The sequence below is a fragment of the Staurois parvus genome, unplaced genomic scaffold (genome assembly GCF_062004578.1).
Source record: "Staurois parvus isolate SC_StPar_1 unplaced genomic scaffold, SC_StPar_1.0 ptg000249l, whole genome shotgun sequence".
Taxonomy (NCBI): Eukaryota; Metazoa; Chordata; class Amphibia; order Anura; family Ranidae; genus Staurois; species Staurois parvus.
In genome coordinates, this window is record NW_028318045.1 from 7,264,300 (window position 1) to 7,288,490 (window position 24,191).

At 41.4% G+C, this 24,191-nt stretch overlaps 1 protein-coding gene and 1 long non-coding RNA gene across 2 annotated transcripts in view; one reads left to right on the plus strand and one right to left on the minus strand.

Moving 5' to 3' along the window:
* LOC149459738 (uncharacterized) overlaps positions 1 to 6,567 on the minus strand; it is a 57,602-nt gene extending 51,035 nt beyond the window's left edge. Inside the window, exon 1 of the long non-coding RNA XR_016313210.1 lies at positions 6,408 to 6,567. This is a non-coding gene — a long non-coding RNA (uncharacterized LOC149459738). The remainder of the gene's footprint in view (positions 1 to 6,407) is intronic.
* Positions 1 to 24,191, plus strand: part of DENND2A (DENN domain containing 2A) — a 157,961-nt gene that overhangs the window by 98,879 nt on the left and 34,891 nt on the right. The window contains exons 5-8 of the mRNA XM_089680717.1: positions 20,573 to 20,682; positions 21,601 to 21,798; positions 21,922 to 22,015; positions 23,102 to 23,152. Coding sequence (XP_089536843.1) covers positions 20,573 to 20,682; positions 21,601 to 21,798; positions 21,922 to 22,015; positions 23,102 to 23,152 — 453 coding nt within the window. The remainder of the gene's footprint in view (positions 1 to 20,572; positions 20,683 to 21,600; positions 21,799 to 21,921; positions 22,016 to 23,101; positions 23,153 to 24,191) is intronic.

Here is a 24,191-nt window from a genome sequence, read left to right on the forward strand (position 1 = left end):
ATATAAAATGACCTTAGATGAGGCTGATCTTGTACACTGAGTGGCCAATGAAGATGTAGATGGGAAAAAAGGCAGCAAGCTAATTTGTTAGGTCCAACAAATTGTTAATTTTTTACTTAAATAAGAGTATGAGAACACCAATATACTTCAGGGCTAGGGCCTCCTTCATCAGGGCTCTCAAAGCAAGGTTAAGCTAATAAACCCATTTTTTAGTCCTTTATAAGTTTTTTTTTATTATTTTAGTCCTTTTAGCTTTAAATCCTGCATGTGTCTTTTCTTCCTGTTCACTGGAAAATTAATTTAAATTGTCACGTGTTGCTGTTGGGAGATTTTCCTTGTTCCTTGGTGAATGTCACCCAGAACAGGAAAATTAGATAAAACTCTTGTTTTTGGTAACTTCTCCATTTGTTTTAATTACATAGAAGACATTGGGAGATTTCAGACTTTGGCAATTTCCTTTGCTCTGGAGTTCCTAAGAGACATAAGAAGCTAGCAGATGATTGGACCTAGCAAACTCTACCCCTAACTCACTCAGTTTTTGGTGGACTCAGCCTTTAAAGGGAGAAACCTATGATGAAAGCTTTTTGAATGATTCCCTCTTCTTCCTTCTACTCATCATGCAGCAATTGCATTCATCCACCCTTTTCCGTAACACAAATAAGGAAGTCTTGCTTGCTGTTTCACACAATTGTAATTAGGGGTGATTACTGTAAGCATCTAACATTTAATTATTTATGCAAAACTAATGGCTTATAAAACTAGCCAGACTCTAAAGTAATAGGGTAGCAGGCGGTGTTGTTTTAGCACTTTTGCTGTTTAGTACTGGAGACCTGCGTTCACTCTCACTCTCTACCTAGAATTTGTATGCTGTGTTTTTTTTATGAGTTTCATCCTACAAAGTGCAAATAGTGAGTTTTCAGGCAATGCTTCTGTGCAAATGTGTGCAAATTACCCTGTCAACAAAGAAGACATTTCTTCTGGGTAAGTAAATTGGACTCCACTTAAGCTGGCCTTGGCGTGTGTGTCTGTGAGCTTGGTGGGAATGTTGGATTGTAAGCTCCTCTAGGCTCAGGGGCTGATGGGGAATCGTCTGTGTACTTTGCAGATCTTTCTTGACTTGGCCATGCAGGAATATGCTGGCATCTGTAGTTTCCCTCTACTAGAGATCAGTAGTCAGAAGTTACATGAGTAGGCCAAATGATTGTGATTTGTTGCACTGCTGTCTTACATCCTGTTTTGCACTAATTACAGCTGACTCAAATTTTCCATTACCACAGCTAAAGGACACTTGCATGCTACAAACTTTCTGTTTACAGCAAAAAAGCATAAAAATATGTAACTTTTTAATCATGATTTAAATTTTTTAGTAGCTGAATTAAAAATACATCTCCAACCAAGATGTTGCAACTAGAGTTGATTCTGAATTTTGGATGACGATCGGAGCAAATTGGACTTGGGTGGACAAATCAAATCTGAAATTCAGGGTCATTTTTGGCAGTTCAGCTTTTTGAAAGGCTTCTGGAAGAAAGGGACCTAAGGCTATTCTAACTCTTGGTCTCATGCACACGGCCATGAAAAATGCTGCATTTTTGGATGCTTGCACATGGTACTCATGTATGAACATTAGATATCTGGCAGAAAATGATTGTGTAAAAATGCAAGGATGGGCTGTACAGTAAAAAAAAATTCTTAAGAATTCTTCTAGCTTTTCTTGGAGTGTGTATTACGCACATACTGTATATGTGCATATTTGTCCATATATGTAGGTTATATACCATCTAGCAATGCAGATCTTTTTTTCCTGATCTATCCACAGCACTCCAGTGTGTACATTTCCATTAAAAACATTGGGCTCTGTTTAGTTCTGTAAAAAAAACAAAGACACCTAAATGCCTAAAAATGTGGAGCTTTTAGGCATCCGTGTGCAAGAGCCCTTTATCGGTATACTTTTCTGTTATAGATCTGAATACAAGTGTATTGCTTTCTATGGGCCCATGCACGCAGCTGCATAAAAATCAATAAATTTGCTCTCCGTTCAGGTCTATAATTTCAAAAAAACAAATCTGCATCTGAGGTTTTGCATTTTTTTTTACAATGTATGTATTTATATATGTATATGTGCTAGTGTTTACATGCATACAATATACAGCACAAATGGACTCTGTTGGAGTACAAGAGCTGCCTGTGTCCTAGCAACAGAAGAATGTTAGGCTGTTTCCTTCAGAATTCACCTGCATCCTAGCAACAATAGGGCGCTAGGTGTCAGAAGCCTCTTGCATCCTAGAAGCAGAGGACACTAGATGGTTTTCTTGGGAATCTGCTGAATCTTAGCAACAGAGGATGGTAGCTGGCTTCCTTACTGCATCCTAGCAACAGTTATGTTGTAACATTGTATGCATGTAAGTGTTACATGCCTACAGATCATTTTTGATGCAGGATCTTGCTGCCAACTTGTGCATGAGCCCTAATCTGGTTTTGCTGTTGCCAGAGCACCCTACACTTGACTGGCAGTGTTACCAAGTGCACCATTCCTAGGATCCCTGGTATGATTAAAGGCAGTGGCCCATCATCTTTTCAGGCTGTCAGAAAACTCCTAAACCATTCTGTGTAATTGTGAATTATTTGCTGCTCTGTCATATTTTGCACTGCATTGTGGAAACATGTGTGTTACTGTAGTACGCATTAACATTAATGTTGAATGGCACTGGAGCTATGTTGCCTTAGTGTTTTGGAGTGAAATTAATTTTCAATAGCACCCAATGCACCCCAAGGCAACACAGCTACAAAGCACATATATGTACTATTGTGCATTGTGGTGCACTACATTGTCAAAAACGGTGCATGTCTGCTTTTTCTGGATGTTGTGGTGTGTTGCTAGCTCATTCATCTGAATGGGCTGTCATAATTCAATGTTTCAGGATGAAGAGGGGCTTTAATACACATTTTGTGGAACCTGTTTTAAATTTCCAGTGACTTCAACAGGATTTTCAGTTTTAAAATGAGTTTCAAGAATTGGAAAATTTGTAAAATGTTTGTTGGAACCATAACTGATCTAATGTTTCAGAAGTTAATTCATCTCTAGTTGCACCACATAAATAGAAGATTTAATTTAGGCACAACTTCTCATTTTTTGTCCTGCTGTGAATGAGGACAGGAAGAGAGGTGAAGTCTCCTCCATGGGGTCACGGACAGCAATATAAGTTGGAAAGATGTATTCTCTCTTTTAAAGCCTATCAACCTAGAAATAACAAATATTGGCTAGAGTTGAGCTTTAACTGTAGAAATCAATGGAAAAAAATTGTCAGCTGGCAGTAGATACATCACAAAGTATGTGGGGAGGAAGCAGCTGATGAGGTTAGGTAGAAGGAGAGTTCAAAACTCAAAGTTGATTCAAAGGAAGATTAAGCAGAAAAAAAAAAAATCAAAAACAAAACTTGTAAACAAATTGATGTGAAACGTGGCTAAAAGCTTGTGGCTTTTTTTGTGTAAGCTTCCCATTTTCTCTTTTTAACTTCACTTTCCTCTTCCTTCCATTCACACCTAAATCACCCACAATCTAACCTCCAAAAAGTACTGTGAAATCATGTATAGAGGGCTGAACTGAAAGAGGAACTTCAACTTGATTTTTTCATGATAGTAAAGTTCTAAAAAAATATGGGCCCCCGGGCAGTTTAAGTCATAGTGACTGTCACACTATGACAGACTTACCTTAAAACAAAGCCCTCCAGCTGTGTGCTATCACATCTATCGGCCCTTCCATCTTCACACGGTCTTCCTTTTGGGTTTGCGCTCTCCAGCAGTTTAAATGGCTGGGCTGTGATGACATCGCTCCTATACATGCGCAAGGGAGTCACAACCAGGACACAGCTCTCTCAATGGATGGCATACTCTAGTACAGTGTTTCTCAACTCCAGTCCTCATGGACCCCCAACAGGTCATGTTTTCAGGATTTCCATTATTTTGCACAGGTGATTTGATCAGTTTCACTGCCTTAGTAATTACCACAGCTGTTTCATCTGAGGGAAATCCTGAAAACATGACCTGTTGGGGTCCATGAGGACTGGAGTTGAGAAACACTGCTCTAGTATGTCATCCATGTAGAGCGCAGTGTGCATGTGCCAGTGATATCATGGCTGCTACAAATCTGAATATCTCCTAAACAGTACACATTTAGGAGATTTTCACTATACCCACAAGGAAACCTTACAAAAGGCATCCCTGTAGGTACAAGTCATGAAGCAGGGTTTACTACCACTTAACCTCAGCAGCTACAGCTTTTGTTTTTTGATGCGTTACTTTTGATATAATTTTTTTGGGGGTTTTTTTTTTGCTGTATTGATATATTCCAGTCTGAATATGTATGTTTTTTTGTGAATTGTTTTTGTATTTTATCTTAAGTAGACATGCTTTTTTTAATGCATTTTTTTGTATGCGTTTTTTGCATATATTTCTATTTAAATTTTGAATATTTACAAATGTGGCTTCTTAGCCCATATCTTCTTGGGATATTTACTCACTTTTATCTGTGTTTGTTATTCTATTTTACATTTATAATTTTTTCATTATTATTTTTTCACAATTTATTTTTATCCATTATTCTTTTTCTCTTTGTTTCTCCTTTTATTCCACTTCACTTTCCTTTTTTTCTTTTCCTCCTTTCTTGTTGTTCTCTGAGATCACTACTTTTGATACAATGGTTTTTTATGTCTTGTTACAATGTAGTAGTAGGCGTAGCCTCAGGATTCAAGAGTGCTGATTAGGACAGGTGTTCTTTATTAACTAATGCAGGCCATAGACCGTTCGTTTATCGGCTGTATTTTCGTCCGAAAGAATAATTGGCCGATTTTCGCACTGTTAGTGGGGCAATGGCATCGGATTATTTTCGCAGTTCCTCCTCATTTCGTTTATCTGTCATGCTGGAAAATTCATGAAAAATGGCCGTTTTTCGCAATCATTGGTGGCAACATCAGTTTACAGAACGAACTATGTTTATTTTTCGGACAAAAAAAATCGGACGATAAATAAACCGTCTATGGCCTGCATAAGACCTATATAAGACAGCACTTTTGTTGTTTTCTTTGTTATGATTAAGCACGAGATCATGTAAAACGCGTTAACAGGTCCTGTATTCATGTCCTGGTGTTTTGTGTGTCCTATGGATCAATAAATACACACGATATTCATCTATCCTCTGGTGTGCGGCTGACCCTTCTTCCAATTGCATCGTGTGTGGTGGCGAGCCAGAGCCTGCACCTGTTGTGGATTGATTTGGATTGTTTACTTGAGCAGTATACTTTTGTTCTTTGGATACAGCAACTAGCTGCAGACTTTTAACAATCAGGCACATACCAGTGCCTGAGGTCCAGCTCTGTCTTCGCACATCTGGTTCTTCTTACCGCTGCGGGTTGCCGGTGCCGCCATCTTGGATACAAATCTGGCTGTGGCTTCCTGTGGGACAACAGCCGGCTTCCCACTGCGCCATGTGCAAGCTTACACAGTGCTTTGTGAATGGTTCTTCAGCCTGCAGGAGGGAGTAGGGAGCAGGTATTGATAAAAATTGGTTACTTCTTCCCCCTCCCTTCCAAAAAACCTGTAACTCAATTACAGGCTTTCGGTAGGGAGCAGGGGCGGACTGACCATTCGAGCACTCGGGTACTGCCCGAGGGCCTGGGGTCAGTAGGGGGCCCCATGAGATGCCCCTGGTACCTTTCATTGGCTTTTTCATAGGTTTTTTTGGCTGTGGGCGAGGACACAGGGGCCCCATGATCCCCTATTTCCCGGGGGCCCCATGAGTTGTCAGTCCACCCCCCTATTGCCCAGGGGCCCCATGAGTTGTCAGTCCGCCCCTGATAGAGAGTGAACCAGTGGGACTTCACTTTTTGAATGAAGTAGGTGTAAACCATAACTGCATGACATTTTGTTTTTCAACTCACTGTGTATCATTAACAATTGCCATTTTTAAATGTCAAACATTTTCACTCTTTGTTTGATCTCAGTGCTGCTGGGGCCCCCTTTCAGCCTGAACCTCATCCAGTTTCCTGACAGTGACAACAGAAGACCATGTCTGTGCAATATGCATCCACATGCCCATTTGCAATTTTTATTGGGAGAGCTTGTGGCAGGATGACAACACCAGAGCACAATTGGGAGACAGGGACAGAATGCTGTCAACCCATAACAGGAAGTGATCCAGAAAGGATCATTTGGGATTATTTTAATGAAACCTGCAGATAAAAATATGCTTGCTTTTATATTAACATGCTAAAGCTCATATGAGATTTTATTGACTGAGTTTAGATCTTTCTTAAAGTGGTAGTAAAGACTAATCACAAGTATTATTAAAAACATTCCCTCCCCCCTCCTCCTACCTATACTGCATAGCCTGTAAAAAAGAACTCTGTACATACCTTTCTTACTCTATTCCTCTGCAGTCACATCATCCAGCAGCTCCGGCTTCCTTGTGTCCATCTGCACTCGACAATGGTTTCTGGATCCGTGATGTCACCCGCCAGCTCCCTTTGCCCCTCTGTTGTCGGTGCTCCCTCCTCTCCCATAGGGCCACTGCTCTCTGCCACAGGGGAACCAGAGCTTCTGGATCACATGACAGCAAGAGAGCAGATTAAAAAAGTATGTCGTATCATTTTTTAAGGGCTTGTTGACACAAGCTTTGTAGTCTGAAGTGCGATTCACTTTCAGAATGCTTTCACTATCTGCTTTAACCCCTTGATCCCAAAATTAACACGCCACAACTGTGTTCATCAAACGTGGTTGTGACATGGTATATAATTCATGTTACGGCATGATTACACCCTTGGACCCTACTGGAATGTAGGTGTGTTGCCAGGCAAAGGGGTATATTAAAGCAACCATGGCATGGCAGAATTCGGACAACATGCTAAGGAAAAGCTGCTGCCTCTGCAGATAAAGGGAGTGACAGTTGGGGGTGGTAAAAGCACGGCACAAAAGTTGTTTTACTGCCCCTCCATCCGCTAGTAATAATAAGCTGTTACAATACTTCTAATTAGCCTTTGTTTCCACTTTAATTTCACCAAAAAATGTATTACAAAACTTTACTACTAAAGTTCTGGAAAACTTTGGTTATTGTCTAATGCAATGAATGAGAAGCTGTGTTATACTTTCACAATCTGGAGGTCAGGGGTTCCCAGGTTTAGTCATACTTCACGTTAACTTTCTTCATTATTTCTTCATTGCCTACTTATTGCATTCTATGCAGACTGACAAACTGAAAATAATTGCGCAAATCACTTCCCTCATTCTATGTTCCTAATTAAAGTAACTTCTGTGTGTTATTGTTGGTTGCTCATGAAATTTTGGTGTTGAAGGTCCAACTCCAGCTAAATGTTTTGCTTGGGTTTTGGATTGATTGGAGAAGGTCAAACCCTCTGTTAGCTTTTACATTGCTTTTTTGTCTCTGTAGGGGAAGATTTCCCTTCACTTCCTGTACCCCTGTCTCCAGAATAGGCAATGGGAGGAAATCTTCAATGGAGACACAAGTAGATATAAGAAAAAATAGTGTGGGGAAGGGATAAAGCAAGTGTCAGAAATGTATTCCTGCCTGTGTCCATTACTCCATTACTTCCTCTACTGGTGACACCATCTGTATCAAGTTGAGACAGGGTGTCACTGGGAAAAGAAATGAAGGGCAAATCCTCCAAACAGCTATAAATACCTTACCCTACTAAATCTAAAGTTAAAAAAAATGTAGACAGGCAGTACAGCATGATCTTCAACCTGTCTCAGCGCATTGACCAGGTCATCACTCTAATCTACACGCTCCTCTTGTCAGCAGGCTCCCAGTGTTGAATTAACAGTTCTCTGATCTATTCTAACTGGCTGTCAATGCTGCCCCTCACTCTGGCAGTCTGATTTTGGCTATGCGTGAGACCACAGAGTGCTAATATAATGACAGTTTTATGTATTAGTACTCAGGGGTGGATGGAGGAGGCATCCATTTCAGGTGCATCAGCCCTTCCTCATTTTTTCTTTATTTTTAAAAAGTTCCACTGCCAGTATATTTCATTAATTTCCAGGCAGTGGAATTATAGCTGGTGGAGGAGAAAGCAGCTCTGCCAATATATCGGCTGAACAGTATGATCGCAGTTTATAAGGGCCAGTCAAGCTATGGTGTTGTGGTAATGACCACATTACTACATACATGTACAGTACCTGTTATTGGTGCAATGTGGCGCCATTTATTGTGAGTGGCATTACGGTGCATCATGCCGACAGATGTGTGGTTGCAAGTGTGAACAAGCAGTGAAACTTCCAGGCAGTCAGATCTCTCCTCTACTTCACTCTACTACACTTCATTTTTTTCAATGGAAACCACTCAGATTTTGGAAAAATGTCATCTGGGTGTCTATTGGCTGTGAGTGAGAGGGTGGGGGCTTAATTAGACCCGGGAAGAACTGTGGAAGAAACAGATTTCATGATTCTTCTCCCTGCACAATGTTTTGGCTGCAGTGCTGTTGTGAGTAAAATGTTGTCAATTGTAGGGCTATATTCACATGGGTGATGGGATGCGGATAATTTACTGCATTCAGAGGCGGCTAAACACTGCAACATCCTGTTCTATGGCTGCATACAACCTGGCTGATTAGCTGTCCAGTTTTTGTGCAAGCAACTCTGCAGAAACGCTGGCCCTGCACCAGGGGCAGATTGATAACTCATGGGGCCCCAGGGCAATAGGGGATCATGGGGCCCCTGTGTCCTTGCCCAAACTCAAAAAAGCCTATGAAAAAGGTACCAGGGGCATCTCATGGGGCCCCCTACTGACCTCAGGCAATGCCTGAGTTTCCAAATGGTCAGTCCACCCCTGCCCTGCACACAAAGGGGTTGATTTACTAAGACAGGAGACAGCTCTGCATAGAAACCAATCAGCTTCCAGGTTTAATCGGCAAAACTTAATTTCACATGTTGACGTTAGAAGCTGATTGGCTGCCATGCACAGGTGCATGTCCACCAGATTTTGCACTCTCTAGTTTTAGTAAATCAACCCCTGATTGTCCGCATACAGGGTCAGCAAAAGGCTCTATTCACATGTAACAGCTCAGGTTAGAGGTTGCCTTAGAACAGAGGTAGTGATGGCCATTAATTTTTAGAGTAAAGCAGCTGCTGGTTGCACACAGTGTATGCATATAACCTATAGAACTGCTTCAAAGAATCTGCTGATTCTAATTAGCAGCTCTCCCTGACTGCTGCTGTGATTTTAGCCTTAGGCTGGCCATACATGGGTTGATTTTTAAATGATCTTTCGTTCGAAAATCAGACCTAAGAATAATCGGTCGATTTTCGCTGTTAGTGGGGCAATGCCACCGGCTGATTTTCGTGGTTCCTTCCCATTTCGTTTATTGGGCATGCTGGAAAATTCATGTAAAACGACCGATTTTAAAAATCAATGGTTGCATCATCGGATTACAGAACGAACAATGTTTTTGATTGAAAAATCATTCGGAATTGGCCCCATGTATGGCCTGTTTTACCTTCTATACATCAACCCCATACTGAGCTTCCATTTACTGCTAAAGCTATTTTCTTTATCATTATTACTGATTTGAACTCCATGAGATCTGTGAAGTTTATGTAATGCTAGCTCAAGTGCTGAACAAGAGAAATCTAATAGATTTCTCCATCCAAGCTAAACAGTTTGGATGGAGGAATTTCCTCTGCCAGCTACTGTATTTTGACAGATGCAGCATCCACAGCTCTCTGAATACCTGAACAGTGGCTGCATATGGTTGGCAGCAGTCACTGTTCAGCTGGAAACTTTTTACTTCAGTCCTCCTTTTCAGTCAAAGTTTGTAAAGCTGGGTGATGCTCACAGATCCACCCACAGCTCAAATTTTGAGAGAGCAGCAGGAATCGGGTCAGCTTTGGTTTATAAGGAGATATTTACTGTATATGTGTGTGTATATAGAGTTATATACTGTGACCTTAAATGCATCAGTGCCAGCATCCTTGTCCATGGGGCCCAATATAACAATATCAAAGAGGGGCTGTAGCATAAAGTGAAAATACATTTAAAGTCCTATAGATAAACACATATTGCCAAAGGGGTCCTGCCACACACCCTTCACCAGGCCAAGCTACAGATCTGTTACATCTCCAAATTATAACAAATACATAGTTGTAACAAGATCAGAAGTAACATGTAACAAGTTATTTCATTGAAGAACTAATTGGCATCAGGTGAAACATAGTGACCATTCAACTGGGAGACTCTCCTGACGAATGTAGTTCTCAACTGTCCACTGAGAAAAAACATCCACAAAGTAAACCTAAAAAAAAGAATATTTTACAAAAAGATATGGTTAAAAAAAAAAACAATTTTTCATAAATGAAGATGTAAATCCAGATCATGACTCAAACCAAAAAGATGCAAGGTGTTAAGGTGATGACCATAAATCTTTATTTTACTTAAAAGCTGTTCTCTATCACTGATTCTCTTTAATCTGATCACAGTACATTTAAGCTGAGAAGCAATGTGTTCCATTTCAGTAAAATAGTTTTGGACTTTAAATACATTTTTTACTTTCTGTTGAAAAACCTCTTTGATAATTTTTTATTTATACGAGAGAATTAATATACTGTATATTTATATGTGCCTACCTCTAAAACTATAGCTATTTTATAAACTCTGCTTGGGTTGGGAACACACTTTTGCACTGGGGTGTGTTTCATGCATTTAGCTTTTTTTTTTTTTTTAGGATTTGGCAGAAAATGGTGATTTGCGTTTAAAAAGTGCTGCTAGGATAGCGACATGTAATTGTGGGGGAGATCAACGCTTCAGTATCTGCACCTTGTGGACTAGAGGACCTTGTCCCAGCACTGGTTATGCTAGATGACTGTGTCCTGGCACTGATAATAGAGGACCTCATCTCAGCACTGTTGATGCTCAAGGACCCTGTGGCGGCAATGATGATGATGATAGGGGACCTTGTCCTGGCACTGTTGGATAATAGGGGACCTCATCTCAGCACTGATGCTTGAGGACCCTGTGCCGGCACTGTTGGATAATAGAGGACCCTGTGCCGGCACTGTTGGATAATAGAGGACCCTGTGCCGGCACTGTTGGATAATAGAGGACCCTGTGCCGGCACTGTTGGATAATAGAGGACCCTGTGCCGGCACTGTTGGATAATAGAGGACCCTGTGCCGGCACTGTTGGATAATAGAGGACCCTGTGCCGGCACTGTTGGATAATAGAGGACCCTGTGCCGGCACTGTTGGATAATAGAGGACCCTGTGCCGGCACTGTTGGATAATAGAGGACCCTGTGCCGGCACTGTTGGATAATAGAGGACCCTGTGCCGGCACTGTTGGATAATAGAGGACCCTGTGCCGGCACTGTTGGATAATAGAGGACCCTGTGCCGGCACTGTTGGATAATAGAGGACCCTGTGCCGGCACTGTTGGATAATAGAGGACCCTGTGCCGGCACTGTTGGATAATAGAGGACCCTGTGCCGGCACTGTTGGATAATAGAGGACCCTGTGCCGGCACTGTTGGATAATAGAGGACCCTGTGCCGGCACTGTTGGATAATAGAGGACCCTGTGCCGGCACTGTTGGATAATAGAGGACCCTGTGCCGGCACTGTTGGATAATAGGGGACCTCATCTCAGCACTGTTGGATAATAGAGGACCCTGTGCCGGCACTGTTGGATAATAGAGGACCCTGTGCCGGCACTGTTGGATAATAGAGGACCCTGTGCCGGCACTGTTGGATAATAGAGGACCCTGTGCCGGCACTGTTGGATAATAGAGGACCCTGTGCCGGCACTGTTGGATAATAGAGGACCCTGTGCCGGCACTGTTGGATAATAGAGGACCCTGTGCCGGCACTGTTGATGCTCGGGAGCCCTGTGGCAGCAATGATAATGATAGGGGACCTTGTCCTGGCACTGATGAATAATAGGGTACCTCATTTCAGCACTGTTGCTGCTCAAGGACCCTGTGCCGGCACTGATGATGATAGGGGACCTTGTCCTGGCACTGCTGGATAATAGGGGACGTCATCTCAGCACTGATGCTTGAGGACCCTGTGCCGGCACTGTTGGATAATAGAGGTCCCCTGTGTCGGCTCTGTTGATGCTCGGGAGCCCTGTGGCAGCAATGATAATGATAGGGGACCTTGTCCTGGCACTGATGAATAATAGGGTACCTCATTTCAGCACTGTTGCTGCTCAAGGACCCTGTGCCGGCACTGATGATGATAGCAGACCTTGTCCTGGCACTGATGATGATAGGGGACCTCATGTCAGGACTGTTGATGTTAGGGAACCTTTTCCCGGCACTGATGATGCTAGTTGCAATTAAAATTTTTATTGCGTACATAACTGGATCAAATGGTGGTGTTTAAATTTTGTTTATAGTTCAGCTTTAACAAGTACGGTTTGGAGTTCTAAAAGGGAAGGAAATGGAAAGACAACACAACCACCATCCAGGAAAATACTTGGAGGAATTAACAAAGATTGGGGAAAAATTGAAAATATGCTAATTTCTATAAACATGCTTAAGTATTTTTTTGCGGCAAATATATAATAGCGTTGCACGACAATTTAATTTGTCGCATGATAGTGATGTTCGGTCCGTCCATCCGCCATCTTTCCTCTGTTTCCTGTTGTGCTGGTCCTCGCTCTCCGTCCCTCCTCACTAGAGTATTTATACCACTGTGGTAATGGCGTACAGTTGAGAAAAATGTTTGACTTGGGATGTTGGCACAAGTGCTTGATTATTACGGTGGGACAATAGAAATTGTTGCATATGGCTTTGAGTAATTTGGCACAATGCATAGAACTTGTTTATTTGTCACATGGAAAAATGAAGCAATATTTACACAAAAAAAACAATTGATTTTTCCTTTTGTTAACCATGCACCTCCCTCCTTTATTTGTATTGGAAATCCAGTTATGTATGACAACTTCTGCAAAAGGAACATCATCTTGGTATGGCACATGCAGGCAAACTTGGCACGCCAACCTTTGTGGAACTACAAGTCTCATAATGTATTGCAAGACTCTTGGCAGCCATGACTCCCTGAAGCAATATTGGATTTGTCATTTCACCAAAACTGGGGACAGTTTCTTTTGCTAGAGAATCTATCTGAATATGTTTGTTGCCTGGCTGTGCCTTACCTTGATATTTTTGTAGTCGCAGAACAAGTATGCAGCCATTGATGTTGGAGGAGAGTCAGAACACATAATCTGCATAACTGTTTGATAAAGGTGACTCAAAGTATTTGGATGGAAATACAGCCAGGCATCTAGCATTTTCAAAAGTAGAGTTTAGCTATGGCAGCCTGCTTATTGCAGTACAGTCATTTATATTGTGCAGCGGCATGTTAAGCAGCCTGGGAATCCTCAGATTGCCTCACCTTGTCCAAACAGGTTGCAGGACAGAGATTGCACCCCGCCCCTTTCCTGTGTAACTGATCATATTAACCCTTGTCCCTCCCTACCGAAGTTTGCTTACTCGCCTACCTGTGTTTGCATTTCCTGATCATGTGACACATCAGCAAGTTTCTGCAAGACATACAAATGGCGAGGAAAAAAGGTAAGCTCTAAAACCACCTAAATGGTCCTCCTGAATTCCTTCCTCACCCCTTACTGTCCTTTTTACCTCTTTCCTGTTCATAACCCCTCTGCGCTAAAGTCACTTTTCCTGGCTGTGACCCTGACCTGCCACTCTCCTCGCAGCGCATTGACCAGAAAACGAAAGTTCAAAGTCACCAGCATGGAACGTTTTGAGTCAAAGCGAAACCACATTTTTTTTTTCTTTTTATTTGACATAAAACAATGTGACTGTCTTTGGAGGAATCGGTATTACGAGGACTGAAATATAAAAGCTTTTTTTATTTTTCCAAAAGTTACAATTTGATTCTGGTTTGCAGTGACCTCCAAAATTAGAATTATTTCTATGCATTTTATTCTTGTGATATATTTTTATAAGGGTTGTACAAATTTACAGTTTGAATGTGAGTGGTGCAAATATTTGTTATAAGAGATATACAGAGCTGACCATTGCTAATCCCCTGAAAATGCTAGTTGCCTGGTTGTGAAAAATGCTTCAGAACATCACTGTCTTGATTAATCAAGTTTTAAAGTGTAATTCCAGCGAAAATGTAAAAAAATAAATGGGTAGCTACAAAAACAGCCATTCACCTGTTAACTGCAGCCCGTTTCACCAGCTGTCCGGTGTTCCTGGTGCCAGCATCTTCACTGTGAGCACCTGACTTTAACAGCTTGCGAGTGGGGCTTTCTGAATGGTCCCGTTGTCTTCTGGGACCTGTCACATGTCGCAGAAGATTATGGGGAGGTGGGGACAACTTCTGTTTCCGATCGCCTAGGCGATCGCAGTAGACGTAAGAGCGGGTACCTGTTAATTTTGGGTACCCGCTTCCCAAAGGTGCCAATCCTTAACAGGGAGCAGGGGACCAGTTCTTAAAGCAGAACTTCCCCTTTTGGGTGGAGCTCCGCCTTAAATATCACTTCTATATTTAAACCCACAAAAAATTAAATGGCTCTATTTGTGTTCGTTCTTTTTTTTTTTTTTTTTTTTATCTGGTGATCCTGCCAGTAACAACATTAATGCCCTTGGGTGATGGCGCTCGTTGTACTGTATCTATGAAGTAACAGCAATGCCACCCTGAAACATGGCTACAGAACATCCTGCCCCCTTCATCTCCATAATATAGGGGCAGGGGTTCTGTAGTCCTTGTATAGCTAGAAATCATGTAACTGATATATATGTGTGTGTGTGTTTCTCAATTATCAAACAGATATAACAAAACACTTTAAATTATATATTTGACTAACTAAAGAGTAAAAAAAACCATTTCATTATTGGGGTTTATATACACTTAAGGGTTGCTGAAATGGTCTTGTGGTCAATATTATTGTATGTCATAGCATGCCTTAAGTGCTTGATGAATCAGGACCTATGAGTCACTGACCTGGAACTACAAACAGATTAAACAGCAAAGATACAGAACACCTTATCTTCATACTAGTCTCTGATCAGAGTACATTTAAGCCTTGGTTCATTATGACAGCCAGCAAATTAGCATTTGGAGAGGAGGTCAGTAATCACAGCTGTAATGTAATGTCTCATGAAAGGACTTATTTAAAACAGATTTTCTGATATCGGTAATCAGGGCTAAATTTGTTAACTTGTCTACAATTAAATGATTTCTTACTCCTTTAAAGGATAAGTTTACCTTTTAACAAAAAATAAATGCACTTTTTCTTTTGCAGGTACAAAAATATGCATTTATTTTCGTTTCTGGAGCCTCTAAAGCATGGGTCGCCAAACATTCTAAGCAAATGGCCAGTTTACTGATCTTCAGGCTTTAGGGGGCCAGACTGTTGCCAGCAGGAGTAGAAAATGTCCCAGCATTGGTTTTAATGGGAAGAATATTGCCCCATTGTTGATATCAATGAGAATAGTGCCCCATTAGTATCAATGAGGAGAATAGTGCCCCATTGATGGTGTCAGTAGGGGGAATGGTGCTCCATCATTGGTGTTAGCTGATGGAACTGTGACCTGAGGGCCAGATAAAGGCAAGCAGATGGCCACATCTGGCCCCCGGGCCGCAGTTTGGAGACCACTGCTCTAAAGCATTGCACCAGCGATCATCAGATTGCTGGTGCCATGCAGGACTCTTGCAGACCTGTCTGTGTATCTGCGTGCCTGTACACCATATGGGGAAGCAGATACTGACAGGAAGACTCAATGAACTACCACAGAGCTGCACAGTGCCATGGTAGTTCATTGAGAACTACAACAGCCACAAAGGCTGTCAGAACTTGTGGTGTTTTCATTCACAGAATACTGTGAATGAATGACGTGGGCGGAGCCCCACATGGCCACAGTTTTTAAATTGTGACAGCTAGCAGGAGGAGAAGATCCCCTACTAACTGTCACAACAGAGATTTGGGAAGTGTGGGGGCAGTCCATTCATAACATGTCACATCCAGAATTTGGCTGGAACATGTTAAATGCAAATTGGCTTCTGAACTCAAATCTGATTGTAAAATGTCTTTCAGATCCACCACGTATGTAGTGCAAAAGCCTGGTAATTGGTGGCAAATTGGTAGGATAGTTTTAGGTAGGTCTTTATATTAATTAGTTTTGGTAGATCTAAAGTTAACTGCACATCAGGGGCGGACTGACCATTTGGAAACTCGGGCACTGTCTGAGGGCCTGGGGTCAGTAGGGGGCCCCATGAGATGCCCCTGGTACCTTTTTCATAGGCTTTTTTGAGTTTGGGCAAGGACACAGGGGCCCCATGAGTTGTCAGTCCACCCCTGCTGCACATAGATTGTAGTTCTCAATGAACTACTATGGCACTGTGGAGCACCATGGTAGTTCATTGATCCTTCCTGTCAGTATATATATGCTGACAGATCTGCAGGAGACCTGCATGACCCCAACGATCACTTGTGCAATGCTTTCCAGGCTCCTGTAGCAAAAAATAATAAATACACATTTTTTTATTTTTCATCAAAAGGTGAACTTGGGCTGCTTTTACACTAATGCGTTTTTGCGTTTAAAAAAAAAAGCACCTGAAAAGTTCAAGAAAAATGCGTCCCTATGTATGTGAATGTATATCTAGGTATGTGTAAAAACTCCTGCTTGCAGCATCTTTGGGGCATGTTTTGTTGAGTTAAAAAAAACAACCCAAAAAATGCCTCTTCCCATGGAAATCAATGGAAAACACATGAAAAGCTCCTCAAAAATGCTTCTGAGAAGTGTTTTTGGTGCAATTTTTAAGTCCTGTCCTTTTAAAACATCGCTCAGACTGCGTGGTAAAAGCGCCTATGAGGTTTTGCAGTGGATCAGTGTGAAAGTAACCTTATCCTTTAAAGGTTTGACAGTGGCAAAAGCCCTCCTTGGGTGTAATACTGAGGGAGCCTTCCTTGCTTCTGCATTTTTTTTATTTTTTTTATTTTTTTTTTTTTTTTCAACAGTACTGTTAAAAAAAAAAAAAAAAAAATGATTTATTTTGATTAGCCATCGGGCATAACAGAAAAAACTAACGCATTCCTCCATCCAACAAGAGAGGTGGATGGAAGGAATCCTCACTGCTTGGACATTGTATTCTGACAGCACAGACTCTCTGCTGTCAGAATACACCGATTAGCAGCTGCAACTGATTGGCTGCAGCTTGCTGGACTGAGAAAAATGTTCTAACAAGCCCATTTTTGACTGAAGTCGAAGTCTGTTGAACAGACACAGATACATATGGATCGAAATTTGGTTGGTTCCTGCTGAACCAGTGAACTTTCAATGCATATATTTTACTAAGTGATAAAGCAGTGACATGCATGGCATCGCTTTACAGAAAGCACCCATTCATTCAAATCATTCCTTACCCCAAAACATCTTCTAGTTTGCTTTCCCCTCTTTCCTCATGTGCATAATTTAATCTGTGCTGTGCGACTGCCACTGACCACATGGTGTTGCCTGCAGCCCTAAAGCAGCACCTTTTATCAGATTGAATACAGATCCACATGGGTATAGATCTACTTGAGTCCTTCCAAGTGTGTTTAGCATCTTCTAAGCCCTGATGAAGTGCAGGCCCCAAAACATGTTGGCTGTGTTTTTATGATTTGAATTATGAATCTAAAATTCTCCTTGAACTCATTCATCTTATGGTCTGGTACCCATTTGTGTTTATTCAAATTAGGACTGATCCAGAACACTGCGGCTTCAAAGCAAGAACTAGCAAATAGTGAACCAAATGACCGTGTGTTTTTTTTTGTTTTTTATTTTTTTTGTTTTTTTTTTTCTTATGAGGCCGACCATTTTTGTTAATGTAGGTCTGTACAGAGGAGAAGAAAAAAGTTGTCATTGCTGACCTATTTCTCTGAAGATGCTGGCTGTCAGGCTGATCCAGTGGCTTCCATACTTTTGGAGTCCTGGACCCAGAACACATTTGTAGATTTGGATCTTTGATGCTTATGATTTGCACACTTGTTCTGCGCCAGTGTTTCAAAAAATGTTGAAGCCAGAGGCATCCAGGCAACTAGCATATACAGAAGGGGTCAGCAGTGGCAGGCCATTTTTAAGGCTTCATGCACATGGGTGTATGAATTTATACCCCAAATATACCACTGGGTTTTTGTTTTTTTTTTTTTTGTTTTTTTTTCATTTCTGCCAGAACTTGGCAAAAAAAATGCCTATAAGGTCCCATATATATTGTGTGTACATGCATTCTACTGGCCAGAATATCAGTTTATTCTGCCCATTGTAATACATTTATGTTCATATGCACGTGTTTCTCACAAGCTTCTCTGAATGCAGCTTTGGTACATTTTAGTTTTTTTTTTGTTTTTTTAATGTTTTTGGTTTTTTTTGTGTTTTGCATCTAAACGCTGCTCTTAAAATGCTGACCTAAATGCCTGATGTGCATGGCCAAGTAGGCTTAACATAGACATTTAGAGTGTATTAGGAGAAAAAACACATACACCTAACGGCTGCATTTTTTTTTTTTTTCTGCCCATGTGCATAAGGCTTAAAACATTTGAAAATTTTTTTGAAGCTACACATTTCCTGTCCTAGGGTGACACCCAGGGATTTTTTTCAGCAGAAACATGGGGGAACCCAGTTCCAGCACCTCCAGCACTGAATATATGTAATGGCAAGGGGTGTAGGGTGTGCTGGAGGATTTATTAAATGTAATGAAAAAACCTTACGCGCTACTATGCATCTAAAGTGTATACAATATCACCGCCAAAACTATATAAGTAGCTGCTAAAACACAAAAACCCTGTCTGATATGTGGGCAGAATCAAGATGAGAAAATAAAAAATATTAAAACTGTGCAGCGCTACACATCAAATATAAATAAACTAGTGAATACTGTGTTGGTGTTCAGCTTTGTTTAGCTCGCAGAAGTCTATGGGCTGAACAGCAACGCAGGATTACTACCAGTGAAGGGGGTTCTTTGGAGTAATTCATTGGGATCCATCGTTCATCAAGTTGCTCTTCAGAGTCCACTTTGGGACCAAAAGTGCGGTTAGACCAAGCATTCTATTATGTGAGGTCACACTGCTGGAGGTGAGCAGACATTTGGTGGAGGAATTGTGCACTCTTTGTGTTTTTGGAGCACCGGTGGTCATAGGAGGAAGGATATTTTATTCAGAAGCAGTATATTGGGACTTTTTGTGTGATTATTGTCACGGTATTCACTAGTTTATTTGTATTTGATGTGTAGCCCTGCACAGTATTAATATTTTTTAATGTCTCATCTGGAGGATTTTTTGATGCTAGCTGCTGGGGGATCTATTGTCACTGGTGGGGATATGTTTTTGTGAGAAGGTCTATTGTTGCTGGTGGGGGTATTATGTTGCTGTTAGGGATCTACTGTTGATGGAGAGGCTGCTGGCTGCTGGGAGATATATCGTTGCTGTTGGGGGTGGATCTTTTGTTTCTGGAAGTGAAATTTTGTTGTGGGTGGTATATTGTTGCTGTGTGTGTGTGGGGAGGGGTGTCTATTGTTTCTGCAGGGGATCTATTGTTGCTGGAGTGAGGTCTATTATTGGGGGGAGCTATTGTTGCTGGGGTGGGGGATCTATTGTTGCTGGGAATCTCTTGTTGCTGGCTGCAGGGGATCTATTTTACTGCTTTTCTTCTACAAATTGACAAATTCTGTATAAATATTTAGCATCAGAAAATTTATACTTCTGTATTCTCTAAAAAGGGCAGTACTGGAAGGTGAGTAGGGGGTTGAACCAAGGGATGGTACTCAGAGGAGAGTAGAGGGTGGTGATCAGGGGGGACTCAGAAAAGGGGAGTCCCTGGACCTGGTCTTTGAGGGGAAAAAAAGCCCTGATGACACCACTCGCTGTACTCGGTCCATAAAACAGGTGCTATAGGTTATATGGAGGACTATACAACCAGACCATGAGACATAGGGTAGGTAGGACTTCAGAAGAGTGATGTTTGCCAGTCCAACACCAGCTCCAAGCACATGTGAACCCAATGTCAGCGTGGAGGGCAATGAAAGAACAGAATAGCTTTTGTGGGTGTTTGGTACTAAGGATCAATTTGATTCCCTGGGTTTGAAAGGAAAGGAGGTGCATTTGTTGATTGGTTATATTCTATTTCAATTGTTTTTAATTGATTTTTTACAAAAGGAAATGAGTACAGCTGTGGTACATAACAGTACAAAAAGGGGTATAAAGTATCTGAGAGTGTGCTCATTGATACTTTAGCATGCAATATGTAATAAAGAAGGGTACGGCAACCAAAAGACTCTATCTGGTTTTAGAAAGTAGTTTGTATGCTTTGTGTCACAAAATACACTCCAGACAGGAAGAGGGGAGTTAGCTTATAGTAAGTAATATCATTACCAAGTATCATTTATAATACTCCTAAATATATCCACTTTAGAAGAAAGAATGGACTTAAATACCTACAGTATGCAAGAAAAGAAAATTGGCATGGGCTACCATCCAGCTAACTGGTTATTTTAAATCTCAAGCTTTAGATAGACTTGGGCTTTATTTTCAAAATGGATTATATTTTAAATGTTTCTGTCATTGTAGATCCCCCATCAAAAGAAAATCCATATGAAGACATTGAGACGGACAGCCGGTGTCTGGGGAAAAAGTGTGTTCCGGGACCTGTGGCCCCTGTTCCTGGAACGCTAAGCAAGGTAAATGCAGTGAATTGCAGAACTGGCCTTTCTTAGACTGGTGACATAACGTTAGGGTTGCAGTTATGTAATAGGAGTCTCACCCAAAGCTTTATATAATCCATATGACCAAAGCAAGACCTTAGACCTTTGAGGGTGGTCAGATGAGTTTCTGAAAGCTGAACTCCAGGCAAACCACTAACTACACAGGTGAAATACAGGTATGGGAGTTGTTACCTGTCAAAACGTTTGTATTTCTCTGCATCCAGTCCTGAGATCTACAAAGCTCTGACGCACAGCACTGTCTGGCAGGGCAGGAAACCCTATTTTTTTTTCTGCAGCAGTTGAAGTGATAGTAAAGTCATTTTTTAAAAATAACAAACATGTCATATTTACCTGCTCTGTGCAGTGTTTTTGCACAGAGCAGCCCCCAGCCCTTCTCTTCTTGGGTACCCCTCTGACGCTCCTGGCCCCTCCCTTCTACCTAGTGCTGCTTGCTATGGGGGCACCTGAGCAGGTTCGCTCTTGAGCCACTGCTCTGCATGTCCATTCACACACTGTGTGGCTCAGCCCTGCCATCTTCTCCACATTGGTTTACTCGCTGTGATTGACAGTAGCTCCCGCTGCTGTCTCAGCCAATGAGTAGGGAGAGTCCCGGGAGAGCCCCTGCTATTGTGCACATCGCTGGATCCAAAGGGGGCTCAGGTAAGTATTGGGGGGCTGCTGCAACAGAAGGCTTTTACCTTCATATATAGAATTCATGAAGGCAAAAAACCTTGAGCCTTTACAACCACTTTAAGAAACACCTAAAGGTCTTGTGCCACCCCCAGCCTATGATTGGATAGTGAAAGGAGAGGCGGCAAAATCAAGCCAGCTTTGGTTATGAAATAGCTGTTAATGACCAATACCTTTCTCTTGCTTTCTCTGTGTTGTCATCAGGCGCAGCAGAAGCCGCCTTTCTTCAGGCAAAACTCGGAACGCCGCAGCTTCAAACTGTTGGACATAAGGAAACTGGGAAGGGATGGCGGGGCTTCTCCCAGTAAGCTCAGCCCTCCGTCATCTCCTAGCAGCCCGGATGACAATTTCTTCAGCACTGGAGATCAACAGAACGGGAGACGGAGGAGGAAAATCCCAAAGGTAATCTTTGGAATCATAATTCTGTCACAAAGAACTGTATTAATTTTCATTTGCTATTTTTTAACTAAACCTTCCTCTGTTTCCTTTTTCTTTTCTGTGTGTAAACATTCTACTTTCATATAGCTGGTGATGAGAATTAATTCTATTTACGAGGTACGACGGGGAAAAAAAAGGGTGAAGAGGTTGACGCAGTCTACAGACAATAACTCTGGGAGAGGTAATTAAATAATGGTTTTATGTTACATAAGTTGTTTTTTAGCTTTGTACGGAGGGGAAAAGGATCAGAACATCTGTCAATTATCAAATACTGGGAGGGTAAAAGGTGGTTGTATAAATAGCCAACATGTTTCAGAGTTCAAACATGCCTCTTGATCAGGGCTGCAATTGATACAAAATGTAATAAGATTAAGGTGTACCCCATTTCTAAATTATGTTTTGGACTTTGTGGCCCCTATGAGATGGGCATTTCAATCAGGTCCAGCGTCAGTTTTTCAGGTGGATCTGATCGAAAGGTCCATTCATCCCTATGGACATGCGGGTGTAAACATACTTGTTTCTGTTTACACCCGCCTACCTCTGGGTCCAATCAGGCCCGTGTCTGCTCTGCAGATGTTGTGCGGACACAGATGTGTCATCCGCCCACTCTGCTCCTATCAGATCCCCTGCTGATCACACCAGAATCTGACCCATGTGAAAAGGGCCTAATACTTCAGTGTAGAACTCCAGTCATTCTATTATTCATCCGGTTACGAATAGTATCTGTGTCCCCACTGATATTTTTCTATTCTATCTCTGCTAAATGTCACCATTACTGTATTATAAATCTACCCCTTAGTAAGCAAACATTCACTGCAGGTGAATCTTTGATGTGCATGTTTTAAATGACAACCATAGAATGTTTGAAAGTCACATTCACTGCTTTGCTCTCTGCAGTGTAGAACTAATGATTTGTTTGCAGTCTGCCAACTGGACTGGAAGTGCAGAAAAATCTCCACAATAAAAACAATGAATTCTTCTAATTTTACGAGAAAAATTAATTGCCGTCAGTGCTCTTATTGCATAGATTACCCATCTTTTCTGGCTGAGACATGTGACACAGACAGGAAGTGAGATGAAATCTATCAAAGTGGGGGCAAAGACTGTAATTAAAACTTTCTAATCTTTCCCACACCATTCAAAACCGAACAAAAAAAGCTGGAGTTAGACCCTGGCATTACAGCTTAGATAATAGACATAAGTACGGTAATTCCTGTTGTGCTCCAGTTCTTGTCAGTGGTAATAATACATTTTCCTCTCTTCCTAGTGACAGATGACAACAGTGAATCTGACAGTGACACAGAAGAGAAGCTGAAAGGTAAAACATTAACTTGGTATCTTTTATCTCCCAGCATGTCATCATTCACTCTAACAGGCCTTTTGTCAGGATCAATCTTTCACAAACTTCAAGGACCCAGAGGAGGGCCAAACCCCTGGGCTGCTCTGGTCAATTTTTAATGACCTGGAGAAGATCCTTTCCTGACCTCCCAAAAGAAAATATTTCTATATTGTAAATGCAAACATTACGAGAACATCTTATAGTAATTATTGCTGTAGATAGCATTGGTTGTGGGAGATGCATTAAATTTTTCTTTTTCGTTTTTTTTTTAACTGTTACTGAGCTTGCCATTATAGTTTTACACCTGTACATGTATTCTGTTAACAGAAAAACTCCAGTCAAATATAATCTAAAATTGAATAGCTCATTAAAAAAATAAAATAAAAATGCATCTTTTGCTGTATTCTATATTTTCATCTCTCTGTAACTATGCTGCTTGTCAGCACATGAACGAATTGTCTCCTTATACCTATATACAGGGATGGCAAGGGGCTGATACCGGGTCAAATTCAGATACTTGTAGTGCTTGCATTCAAAAAGTACATTTATGATGTGTTAAATTGGTTTTAAACCCATACATATATGCAATAGGAAGAAGGGTCAGCCGCACACCGGAGGATAGATGAATATAGTGTCTATTTATTGATCCATAGGACACAAAACACCAGGACATGAAGACAGGACCCGTTAACGCGTTTCACACGATCTTGTGCTTAATCATAACATTGACCCTTCTTCCTAATGCATCGTGTGTGTGATGGTGAGCCAGAGCCTGCACCTGTTGTGGATTGATCTGGATTGTTTGCCTGAGTGGTATACCTCTGTTCTTTGGATTCAAACCCTTACATATACCCACTGAAGTGACAAGCCTCAGGTGATACGGAGATGAAACAAATCCTCCTACATAAGTTGTACCTTTTTACCCTCTCTTCCGTACTTGTTTATCTGAAACCCTCTCTTCTGTACAGTCATTCAAAGTACACAGATAAAAGGCTATTCTCTCAGCTTCAGTGGGCAC